At 34.0% G+C, this 13,455-nt stretch overlaps 1 protein-coding gene across 3 annotated transcripts in view; it reads left to right on the top strand.

Annotated features, from left to right (window-relative positions):
* LOC137404020 (uncharacterized) overlaps window positions 1-13,455 on the top strand; it is a 50,207-nt gene extending 36,752 nt beyond the window's left edge. For all 3 annotated transcript variants that reach the window (XM_068090176.1, XM_068090175.1, XM_068090174.1), the window contains 7 exons: window positions 1,400-1,609; window positions 1,714-1,784; window positions 5,593-5,824; window positions 8,434-8,579; window positions 8,816-8,913; window positions 9,304-9,427; window positions 12,651-13,455. In XM_068090176.1, coding sequence (XP_067946277.1) covers window positions 1,400-1,609; window positions 1,714-1,784; window positions 5,593-5,824; window positions 8,434-8,579; window positions 8,816-8,913; window positions 9,304-9,427; window positions 12,651-12,689 — 920 coding nt within the window. In that variant the 3' untranslated portion in view covers window positions 12,690-13,455. The remainder of the gene's footprint in view (window positions 1-1,399; window positions 1,610-1,713; window positions 1,785-5,592; window positions 5,825-8,433; window positions 8,580-8,815; window positions 8,914-9,303; window positions 9,428-12,650) is intronic.

Below are 13,455 nucleotides of genomic sequence, written 5' to 3'. Positions count from 1 at the left end.
TTTGTTACGCATTGTTACTTATATAACTGTCTTATAGCTATAGACAGTCGTGTTCTATATCGTTGATTTCCAAGAACTCCATCTATCACATATCAAACATTGCTTTATTTATCATGCGTGATAGCACATTTCTTAAAACTTCATTATCAAACCACTCTTGAATGCGGAGTTGTCTGCTCTAGCGAAGAGTATTGTGTTTATATGCCTGATCTGAAGGGTATGCGGCTATAGCATTGCAATTCTACTAAATGATCTGTCAATGTTACTAATATTCATTGTGATGTTCTTAAAGGGAAGGAGGGTCTGTGAGTCGATAATGTGGCTAGTTACCGTAAAACCTCTATTTGAATTCCACCTTTATTTAAACGCCACCTCATATAAAGCACCATTTCTAAAAGAACGCCACTAGAAGAAGGATTGAGAAATACAGCATTGTTTTTAATCGAACACCACCTCTATTTGCAAGCTACTTTGACATTTTTGATTTTTTTGAGCCCATAATGGAAAGAGAACAGTAGAAAAGTGTTCACAGAATCGTGTCAATCATGACTCTGTTACATCAATAACAATCCTTAGTTTTTTCGTGACGTCATTTTATCGTTGTCGGCCATCCTTATAGACAATTTTTTCGTTGAAAACACGAAGCTTTTGCAATGATAATTTGAAAACGATGTTTTTGTTTGCAATTTTTTTATTATAGTATCAAAACAACACTTAAAAGTACTAATAAATAAGAAAAACGATCGCTTTCTACAAAAATGGCGGCTTTTTCGTGAACGAACGCATGCGCAAACGACTTGATGACGTCAAAAAAAACAATGGATTAAGTCTTTTGTTGTTGCTGTACTGGTTGTCATGGTTTTAGTTACTGTGTACCTAAGAAGATCGATCAGAACTGTGAGAATCTTTGATGTATATGAAAAACGGTTTAAAAACAATGCTGAGGCCGGCGACATTAATGTCACTCATTAATGTCAATTTGCCCGAAGGACAGTGTAAAATATAGGTGACATTAACATTGTTTCGCCCGAAGGACAGTGTAAAATATAGGTGACATTAACATTGCTTTGCCCGTATAAAGGTTAAATTTATTTTCCCAAAAATCTGACAAGTTAGTCAAAAAATAAAGCGCCATCCTTTATTTGAATGCTATTTCTAATTAAACGCCACTATAGGGAAGGGTTGAAAAATAGAGCAACATGGCGTTCAAATAGAGGTTTTACGGTACTTTTATCTTTTCTTTTGAGAAGAAGCTTGGTTTGAATTCATGCTACTGTCACTTGTCAGCGTTAGTCAAACTCGTATTAATGTGTGACATCGCAAGTTTTTATCGATTAAGTTCTGTTTGTGAATGTTTTGCTGTGTCTTTTAATTGATATGATTCTTCCTTTGATAACAGGTGTAAGCTCCAAGCTGTCTCTCTCCGGAGCTCCATCGAACAGCGTAGAAATTCCCATGGAAGTTGATGCCAGTATTAGTCGCACGCAGTCATTAAACATTAGGAAGGACGGCAAGAAGACGTTGAAAACAGTTGTTAGTGTAGAAGAGGTTGTCTCTTTGGGTCGATCAAAGCGTAAAGAGGCTTCTGTAGATGTGGACACAGACTCAGGTACGAAGATTTGACCATTGAAAATGATATTGGTGACATTGCATTCCCTTGCTTAAGTCGAAATTGTTTAACAAATGAATACAATGTGTCAATGTTTTGTTCAGAAATAGAAAGGATACAACGTATTCCTTTTAAAAAGAGAACAAAAGAAGAGCAGGACAATCTCTACAGACACGTAAGTTTTATTCTGTTCTGCAGTCTGCATTCTTTGCTTGATTGACCTTATGCTGTCTAATATTCACCTTATGCTGTCTAATATTCACCTTATGCTGTCCAATATTCACCTTATGCTGTCTAATATTCACCTTATACTGTCTCATATTCACCTTATGCTGTCTAATATTCACATCATTCTGTCTAATATTCACCTTATGCTGTCTAATATTCACCTTATGCTGTCCGATATTCACCTTATGCTGTCTAATATTCACCTCATTCTGTCCAATATTCACCTCATGCTGTCTAATATTCACCTCATGCTGTCTCATATTCACCTCATGCTGTCCAATATTCACCTCATGCTGTCTAATATTCACCTCATAGTGTCCAATATTCACCTCATGCTGTCCAATATTCACATTATGCTGTCTAATATTCACCTCATGCTGTCCAATATTCACCTCATGCTGTCCAATATTCACCTTATGCTGTCCAATATTCACCTCATGCTGTCCAATATTCACCTCATGCTGTCTAATATTCACCTCATAGTGTCCAATATTCACCTCATGCTGTCCAATATTCACATTATGCTGTCTAATATTCACCTTATGCTGTCTAATATTCACCTTATGCTGTCTAATATTCACTTTATGTTGTCTAATATTCACTTTATGCTGTCTAATATTCACCTCATGGTGTCTAATATTCACCTTATGCTATCTAATATTCACATTATGCTGTCTAATATTCACCTTATGCTGTCCAATATTCACCTCATGCTGTCTAATATTCACATCATGCTGTCCAACATTTACCTTATGCTGTCTAACATTCACCCTACGCTGGCCATTAGTGTAGAGCACTTGACCTGTAAACAACAGATTGTCTTTCAATTACCAAAAAGATCACTAGTGGAAATAAATAGTGCATGCAACTTTCTGTGGTGTCTGCAATTGCAGATGTTTACAATAGTCAAGGTGTCTCAGCTATGTCTGTCTACCCATGAGGGCAGAGCCATTGTTTATGCAATGCTCTCACCCATACACCTCTATTATACTCACTCTTTGAAGAGTTGCCAACAACAACATAGTATATTGTGTTGTGTCTACTTATAGTATAATATTGTGTTGTGTCTACTTATAGTATAATATTGTGTTGTGTCTACTTATAGTATAATATTGTGTTGTGTCTACTTATAGTATAATATTGTGTTGTGTCTACATATAGTATAATATTGTGTTGTGTCTACTTATAGTATAATATTGTGTTGTGTCTACATATAGTATAATATTGTGTTGTGTCTACTTATAGTATAATATTGTGTTGTGTCTACTTATAGTATAATATTGTGTTGTGTCTACTTATAGTATAATATTGTGTTGTGTCTACTTATAGTATAATATTGTGTTGTGTCTACTTATAGTATAATATTGTGTTGTGTCTACTTATAGTATAATATTGTGTTGTGTCTACTTATAGTATAATATTGTGTTGTGTCTACTTATAGTATAATATTGTGTTGTGTCTACATATAGTATAATATTGTGTTGTGTCTACATATAGTATAATATTGTGTTGTGTCTACTTGTAGTATAATATTGTGTTGTGTCTACTTATAGTATAATATTGTGTTGTGTCTACATATAGTATAATATTGTGTTGTGTCTACTTATAGTATAATATTGTGTTGTGTCTACTTATAGTATAATATTGTGTTGTGTCTACTTATAGTATAATATTGTGTTGTGTCTACATATAGTATAATATTGTGTTGTGTCTACTTATAGTATAATATTGTGTTGTGTCTACTTATAGTATAATATTGTGTTGTGTCTACTTATAGTATAATATTGTGTTGTGTCTACTTATAGTATAATATTGTGTTGTGTCTACATATAGTATAATATTGTGTTGTGTCTACTTATAGTATAATATTGTGTTGTGTCTACTTATAGTATAATATTGTGTTGTGTCTACTTATAGTATAATATTGTGTTGTGTCTACATATAGTATAATATTGTGTTGTGTCTACTTATAGTATAATATTGTGTTGTGTCTACTTATAGTATAATATTGTGTTGTGTCTACATATAGTATAATATTGTGTTGTGTCTACTTGTAGTATAATATTGTGTTGTGTCTACTTATAGTATAATATTGTGTTGTGTCTACTTATAGTATAATATTGTGTTGTGTCTACTTATAGTATAATATTGTGTTGTGTCTACATATAGTATAATATTGTGTTGTGTCTACATATAGTATAATATTGTGTTGTGTCTACTTATAGTATAATATTGTGTTGTGTCTACTTATAGTATAATATTGTGTTGTGTCTACTTATAGTATAATATTGTGTTGTGTCTACTTATAGTATAATATTGTGTTGTGTCTACTTATAGTATAATATTGTGTTGTGTCTACTTATAGTATAATATTGTGTTGTGTCTACATATAGTATAATATTGTGTTGTGTCTACTTATAGTATAATATTGTGTTGTGTCTACTTATAGTATAATATTGTGTTGTGTCTACTTATAGTATAATATTGTGTTGTGTCTACTTATAGTATAATATTGTGTTGTGTCTACTTATAGTATAATATTGTGTTGTGTCTACTTGTAGTATAATATTGTGTTGTGTCTACTTATAGTATAATATTGTGTTGTGTCTACTTATAGTATAATATTGTGTTGTGTCTACTTATAGTATAATATTGTGTTGTGTCTACTTATAGTATAATATTGTGTTGTGTCTACTTATAGTATAATATTGTGTTGTGTCTACTTGTAGTATAATATTGTGTTGTGTCTACTTATAGTATAATATTGTGTTGTGTCTACTTATAGTATAATATTGTGTTGTGTCTACATATAGTATAATATTGTGTTGTGTCTACTTATAGTATAATATTGTGTTGTGTCTACTTATAGTATAATATTGTGTTGTGTCTACTTATAGTATAATATTGTGTTGTGTCTACTTATAGTATAATATTGTGTTGTGTCTACTTATAGTATAATATTGTGTTGTGTCTACTTGTAGTATAATATTGTGTTGTGTCTACTTATAGTATAATATTGTGTTGTGTCTACTTATAGTATAATATTGTGTTGTGTCTACTTATAGTATAATATTGTGTTGTGTCTACTTATAGTATAATATTGTGTTGTGTCTACTTATAGTATAATATTGTGTTGTGTCTACTTATAGTATAATATTGTGTTGTGTCTACATATAGTATAATATTGTGTTGTGTCTACTTATAGTATAATATTGTGTTGTGTCTACTTATAGTATAATATTGTGTTGTGTCTACTTATAGTATAATATTGTGTTGTGTCTACTTATAGTATAATATTGTGTTGTGTCTACTTATAGTATAATATTGTGTTGTGTCTACTTATAGTATAATATTGTGTTGTGTCTACTTATAGTATAATATTGTGTTGTGTCTACTTATAGTATAATATTGTGTTGTGTCTACTTATAGTATAATATTGTGTTGTGTCTACTTATAGTATAATATTGTGTTGTGTCTACTTATAGTATAATATTGTGTTGTGTCTACTTATAGTATAATATTGTGTTGTGTCTACTTATAGTATAATATTGTGTTGTGTCTACTTATAGTATAATATTGTGTTGTGTCTACTTATAGTATAATATTGTGTTGTGTCTACTTATAGTATAATATTGTGTTGTGTCTACTTATAGTATAATATTGTGTTGTGTCTACATATAGTATAATATTGTGTTGTGTCTACTTATAGTATAATATTGTGTTGTCTTTACTTATATTCCTGTTGTCGCTTGTAGATTGCAGGGAAGATCTCAATGATGGTTCCTCTTTTGGAGCTGGACACTGGCCCCGCTAGTGCTTCTGAAACACCTATGGAGAGCCATGGCGATATTCCTTCTGCCTCCAATGCTGACAGTTCAGACCAAAGTTCTACTTTTGTCACCGCTAGATCCGAGTCGACGTCCCCTACTTTCCACCAATCTTTAGAGCTTCACACTATCAGGAATGGGCATGTCACAGGCACCTTTGGTAAGTCTGTTTAAGTATACGTCCTTCAGTTGTAGAATGCTGCAGCCTTCGAATTATTGCTCGTGTCTTATTACTTGGGAGAGCTAGTAGAGAACTAGGGAGAAATGGATTGCATAGAAGAGAGTATCGATATAACACGAGTAGATAATTACAAAATGTACACTCATGTTTTGTTTAACCTCCTGAGTGCCTTTAAGCGCTATAGTCATTAAGATTGTGGGAAATTTTGTTCTTTGACAGAATTTTCAAAATGTACACTCATTTTCAACTCTTGCTACCAAATAAATTTTTGCCGGATAGTTGAATTGAATAAAATAAGAATAATATAATAAGAATAAGATAATTAAATATCCGGTGACATGAAATATTTGATGCATATAAGTCGTCATAGCATTTGACTCGCACGGTTTATGAAATACATTTTTATACCAAATTGCTGTAAAACCTCTAATTGAACGCCATGGTGTTCTATTTGTCTTCCCTTCTTTATAGTGGCGGTCAACTGGAGGTGGCGGTCAACTCCAGGCTGGCGCTATATTTTTCAAATGGCTCATCAGAATTTTCGAAAGATAAATTTATCCCTTTTACAGGTGAAGCGAATGTCGCTCACGTTTTGCCCTCTGCTATGGGTAGAGTGACATTGACCCTTTTGGATGCAATAAATCTGCTAACTTACCCCCAAATTGTCAAATATCTCTTAATAAATATGCTTTGGGAGGCCGAGAAATATCTCTACCTGTTGATATCTATTGCGTGCAATTAACCTGTGATGATATTATAGCCTGTGTCCTTTTTAATTTGTTAAAACTTTCAATTTTCATTTCGTTCTAAATTTCAAGACATATTTTTATTTAATATTCATATTTACCAACGTTCATAAAAGCTCATTGTTCTCCTTGCTACAATTTACAGCCAAAATTAGCTTTTTATGTGCAATAGAAGAGGAGCTACTATAGATCAATTGTAAGATCAGATTACCGCAATGATGCTATCAAATAGTATACTATAAATCAAGTTATAATAATAATTAATCAAATGCTACAAATATATATATTCATAAACAAGTGACATAAACGAACCATGCTTATATTACACGCAGAAACCAAAATGAATGTTTTTAAAACAAAAATATTTGCATCATTTGCTCGAATAGCTGCTTTCTGGTTGTTGCTTTCGATGGAACGAACATCTTCTAGTTGTCCAATACCTTCCACAATGTCTCCTGACCTCCACTCTTCTTCTACACTGCTGAACTAGTCGGTATTAGCGTCCAAACAATTTTTCAGCAGAGCAAAAGTTTTACGCTTTGTATTTAGTACAAATGCAAGACGTAAGTTTTGCTCGCTACACGTAACCTTTGGCCCAAAACTGGTCGTTCATCTAACATCATAAATTTAAACTGTTTTTTATATACACATACTTCGAGGTATCAAGAACGTGTTAAACAAGGAACTGCTATTAGCCTGAGAATGCTATTGATTATTTCTATGGTGTTGCTTTCAAAGTTTTTACAACAAAAAAGCGGAAAGCTTTGGAGTTGTACAACAAAAGGATTGATTGTCGTTAATGTAAACAATTCATTGTTAATACAATTTGTGGACCCATTTCTACTGATCACTTGATATTATGGGTTCATAAAGATCAAAGATTGTCAAAGTGGCAGTCAAATAGAGGTGGCATTTAAATAGAGGTGGCGTTCAGCTAGAGGCTTTACGGTAATCAGCGTAAAATTTTGCCACACAAGCCGATGCCACACGAAGGCCACAAATGTGTTGTAGAATGAACCTGGACACTTTTTTGGCCTGATCGCTACTAGGGTGGGTAGCAAGTTGAGTGTGTTCTGAGTCAGGCAAGTCGGAGAGATGAATCTGAGTCAGAGAGTTACTACTATTACTATAGCTCAAGGCAATATTATTACTGCTAAAACAAAATACTCATTGCCACGAGTACTGTTGCTCGATAAATAATCATCAGAAGTCCATTGATCTTCAGTTTGTGATGCCTCGATAGCAGTAGTTCGTCTGACATGGCTGATCACCGTGAAAGAGAAATCACGGTGAAAAATTAAGTTTTTGCAAAGCGAAACTAGGCTCATGATGGGCTGTAAAGATGGTTTCCATTGGCTCAAGGCAGACAGATGATTGTTTACTTTCATTTAAGTGCAGTCATGACAGGCTAATTAAAAGCCTGCAAAAGTCGCTTCACACTGTTTTTGGCCATATGCAAACGCTTTGCCACTACATGGTTCATGGTACATAATGAGTTAATGTATTTATAGTGTTCATTTGGCTAAAAGAGCTTGTTATATCTGTCCTTATAATTGTACTGAGTGTGTAATGTTATTCACTGAATGTCCAACCTCTATCAATACAGAGCTCCTCTCATTCATATTAGAGCACCATGTTCCTATTCAATATTCATTTCTATTATAGGTTTTAGCTACATCTATATCTTATCCATAGATCTGTATTGCATTGCTTATATTTGCTCTATGGGTGGTTTTCATAGATGTATCACATGCAGTCTCTTCCATAGATGTATCAAATGCAGCCTCTTCCATAGATGCATCACAAACTGTTTTTACTGGCTAAATTTTATAATTATTTTAGCTATGGATCGATTATCCGAAGGGGCGGAGCCTTTACCACCAAATACTTCGTTAAGCGAAACGTCACATACAAAAACAAACATTGCGGCTCTTGGTGCTTACTTCCGGGACAAAGGGGATGACGTGTATGAAAGCAACCCTACCCTGGTTAGTCAAGGATATGAATATTGATATTATTTGTATTTGGTTAGTCTGAAATTGTAAGACCCCTCAGCATGTATGGGATTAATCCAGCCGTATTTTCACCTGTCTCATTCCAGGCAGTGTATCATATTGCATAAGTTTTATAGAAATATTTTTGTTAGGTGTGTGAGATTTTCATGATTTTCCTCAAGATATTCTAGCAGTTTTGTTGGATGTCAGCTAATGGTCATGTATTGCAGTCGAACTTGAGCAATTATGAGGTGTTTGCTGAGCTGGCTGATGGTGTGATGAGAGAGCAGCAAGCCTCTTTTTGGGGACAGATCGCTGGAGTTTTTGGGTACGTATTATCATTTTTAACTAGTTTATTCAAGTTGGAGGAAGAAAATGAAGATGTTTCAAGGGCTTTTTACAATCAAATCAACTCTTGGTCCTTGACTGACACAAAGGTAGAACATGGTAACAAATATAATATAGGTGACGGTAGAAATTCAAATTTTTTACCTTTCCATACAGAGAGTAAAAGTGCCTTTGTCTTTTCCCCACCCTTCTCCCACCCTTCCAACTTGTTTATTCTTTATGCAGATTATTTCGTTGTAAATAATATATATGGAAAGACTAAGGCATGCATCAGACATAGACATCAGACATTGACACAAAGCCTTTTTCATATGTTCATAATTGTATACGTATTGTTTATGGTATTAATTTGTCTAATCGCTCTTTATAGTGTCACACTGAATGTTGTTAAAGTTGTCGGAAAGACCACAAAATATGCTAGTCAAGTGAAAGAGAATGCCCTGAGGTACATTGAAGACAATTTAGCCAATTACATACTGAGAAATGGTGGCTGGGTAAGTATTGATTTTGACTTATCGTATCTAACAGTTGAGGTCAGGATGGCCAAGGTCATATTGATCTATCAGAGGGCACGTCAGTTTCAGAAGTATGTTTATAGTTCAACTGCAAACTGGCTTATGAAGTCATTAATCAATTACACTTTTCGACTGCAGTGTCAGTGCAAATAGTAACTAAGGTGTCAGTAATAATTACTAAGGTGTCAGTACGAATACTAACTAAGGTGTCGGTAAAAGTACTAAGGTGTCAGTACAAATACTAAGGTGTCAGTACAATTACTAAGGTGTCAGTACAAGTACTAAGGTGTCAGTACAAATACTAACTAAGGTGTCAGTACAAGTACTAAGGTGTCAGTACAAGTACTAAGGTGTCAGTACAAACGTCACCTGAGGTGTTAGGAAAGGTGTTGAGTGCCTTTAGAGCGTAGCGTACTTTTCGGACTATAAATCGCACCCCTATATAAGCCGCATCTGCTTTATTTTCCAAAAATAAATAATAATAATAATAACACGATGATGAAACAATACATAGGCCGCACCTTTGTATAGGCCGCAGGACTCAGGACAGTGCTTTTTAACGCGGCAGCAACTTTGCTGTTTAAAACGGAACAGTGCCTAATGGCACTGTTTCGTATTAACCGACGCTTTTTAACCTAGTGTCTAACGGAACAGTACTGTTAGACATTGTTTCGTATTTTCTTCCACCGCTTGAGGTGCACTAACCGTAGATTCTGGTTAATGCGCCCTAGCGGTAAAAGAAAAAGCCACAGAATAGCCGCACCCTTATATAAGCCGCATGGCTCAAATTATCAGAAAAAAGTAGCGGCTAATAGTCCGAAAAGTACGGTAGTTATAACTACAGTCGTGTTTTATATCATTGATTTCCAAGAACTACAGCTATCACATAGCAAACATTGCTTCATTTATCATACGTGATAGCGCCTTTCTTAAAACTTCATTATCAAACCACTTTGAATATGGAGTTGTCTGCTCTAGCGAAGAGTATTGCGTTTATATGCTGATCTGAAGGGCATGCATCTATACCATTGTGATTCTGCTCGATTGTCTGTCAGTGTTACTAATATTCATTGTGATGTCCTAAAAGGGAGGGAGGGTTTGTGAGTCGATAATGTGGCTAATTACGTTTATCTTTTCTTTTGAGTAGAAGTTTGGTTGGCATTCCCACTCCAGTCACTTCGCAGCCTTAGTTAAATTCATATTTATGTTTAGTATCTCAGTGTTTTATCGATTAGGTTCTGTTTCCTATTATTTTGCTGTAAATGTTTACTTCATGTTTACTGTAGATGTATAAATACATCATATATAGATTGACTAGGTACTCGGGGCTTTTACACTGTTCTAATCTGAAAAAATATTAATTATATATATATGTGTACGTGTATAAATATATATGTTTATACACATATGTGGGTATACACATATATGTTTTCCTTTGACGGTAATGTATACACAGGTGTATACATTACCGTCAAAGGACAGCTGTTTCTTCAAAGCATCAGAACCCAAATCATGTACGTTTTGATCCGCGCAGCTCTTAGGTCATATTCCTACAAAGTAAACATTTCATATCATTTAGGGGGATGGAGAAATTCAGGTACTCCTACTTCCAGAATATCAATACTGTAAACGCATAGTAGAGGGATGTTCAAATGCTGCCCGGCTTCAGTTTCCAGTCGTGATTCGTTTTAGGGAATGTATAGAAAGCGGATTGTTTGAACTCTCACAGGAGTTTTCCTATTGTATAATGCACAAACAATTTTAATCTCTTCCAATACTAATTACAACTTCTTCAAGTTTCTTTACATAAATTTTAAACTATAAATCATGTATTAAAAGAACTGATAGTTTTAAAATACACTGAATTTATCATAAATACCCCAGTTACAGAAAAGATGAGGCTCAGAATGACGTTGACGCATCTGTAACAGCCAGTACCCTCACCTCAGACATGTGTAAAAAGAAAATTGTAGAAATAGTGTGTGTTTTATCCTAATAAAAGTTATTCATATTCGGTAAACCATCATATAACCGTTGGCATACAAAAGTCGAGTGCGGATGTTAAGGAGAGAGAAGGAAATAAGGAGTGAGAGAGCGCGTCAATCTGCAATCAAGACAATTCACTGACTTTCGTTGAACTATCTTGAGGTGTCCGAGTTCCAAATTTTTGTTGATGTTAAAAAATCGCTTTTTTGTATGTTAATGGATAATTCGTAAAACACATTAATCTAGTAATTGCTCTTATAATCAAATGCTTTGTCATATCAGAAAAATTTACGCTTATTACGCTGATAACTCAGTCATGTACAAAAGTATTTATTATATATTTCTGTACATAACTTAGTTATCAGCGTAACAAACCAATATTTTTTGGATATGACAAAACATTTGATAATCAGAGCAATTACAAAATTTATGTGTGTTACAAATTATCCATTAACATACAAAAATTGGTGAACGGAGATTCTGGTGCTTCGAAAAAACATTCCTTTCACGGTAGGAGAAATTTTACGCTCAAACACAAATCTGATACACAGTCAAAGCATAGCTGTAGATTGTTGTCTTAGCAAGTTTAGTGTCAAGGACACATTCTGGGTTTAAACTATTTCTGAGCAACTGACTGATTAATATTTTGACATAAATTGTTTTAAATGCCCATGGAGCTTCATGTTTGCATTTCTGATTGTCAAGGGCTTACCAAGACACTATCGCGACAAAGCAAACCCACCGTGTCTTGACAAAGCAAACCCACCATTTCTTGACAAACCTATTTTCGACAATTAGATGTCGACAATTCAGTTGATGAGCTAACCGAATATTCCGACTATGTGTAAACCTCTTATAGGTCATTTTCAGATCTTTCAAGTGCTGTCAAGTTCATCTGGTGCACACACATGTTTATCAAAGTATTGGCCAATCTCTGGCAGTTTAAAAAACAAAACTTAAGTTATCAGTGTGCAGTATTCGCTGACAGCAAGAATAACTAATAGTTGTTGTTTGGTTCGATGAAACGTTTCGTGACATTAATATAGATTTCAGTTTCATAAAATATCTCTAAAATACAGCGGTTACTGACCTGGTTTGTCTGCTAGGCCAACTCTTTAGAACTATCCCGTCTGTTGGGCTTGTATGATACGTGGCTTTTAATGTCTCCATCGTCAGCAAGCTTAGCTCAGTGTCACATATTTTCGTTTCATTTTAGGATTCCGTGCTTGAAGAAAGTAACAGCGAAATTGACTGAGTCAGTTCATCTGATTGGCTGACAGTGACTGAGTCAGCTCATCTGAATGGCTGACAGTGATGAGGATTTGAAGCGCCATGACTCAAGGGGTAACTTCAAGGGGCTTTAGACCCCTTCTATAGATTACCTAAGCCAAAATGGTTGCCAAAATTATTATAAATTTATAAAAGTCTACTCAAAGTTGTCTGCTCAATGTTGGGAACTGTTTTGATGTTACATAGTAACAATTCTCTTACGCAAACCTGTTCTATCACAATCAAGATTTTTGCCTACACAGTCCATCATATGGAATAATACTTAAAAACATTTATTACTTGAGACATTTTCTATTATTGTATCTATCATTTTATATGTATTATTGTAGGTATATTAACATTTGTACTAAAGTGTATGTTTGTATGTTTTCTATTTCAAAACAAGCTGAATAGTTGAAATGTTTTGCTGCTATGCATAGCCTAATATTTTTTACGATTTGCATTATTTATACGTGGAAAATTTTATTTCAATCTTTTATAGCGGCATCAAGCTTATTTGTATTGGATTAGACAGCAGCGTTTAGTTTTAGATTTAATCCAAATCAGAGCGCTCATGTAAGTAATTGTGTACATATTACATATCGAATGACTTAATCAGCATGTACTTATGTATAGGAGAATTAGAGTATTTATTTTATGTACAGTTTTACATTAAGAATTAATTCATTATACTTAAATAATGATTTATTGTTCCAAATATTTTGGTGATGAAATACAATTTTATACAGATA

Source organism: Watersipora subatra, chromosome 9 (genome assembly GCF_963576615.1).
Source record: "Watersipora subatra chromosome 9, tzWatSuba1.1, whole genome shotgun sequence".
NCBI lineage: Eukaryota > Metazoa > Bryozoa > Gymnolaemata > Cheilostomatida > Watersiporidae > Watersipora > Watersipora subatra.
This window is presented reverse-complemented; position numbering and strand designations above follow the sequence as displayed.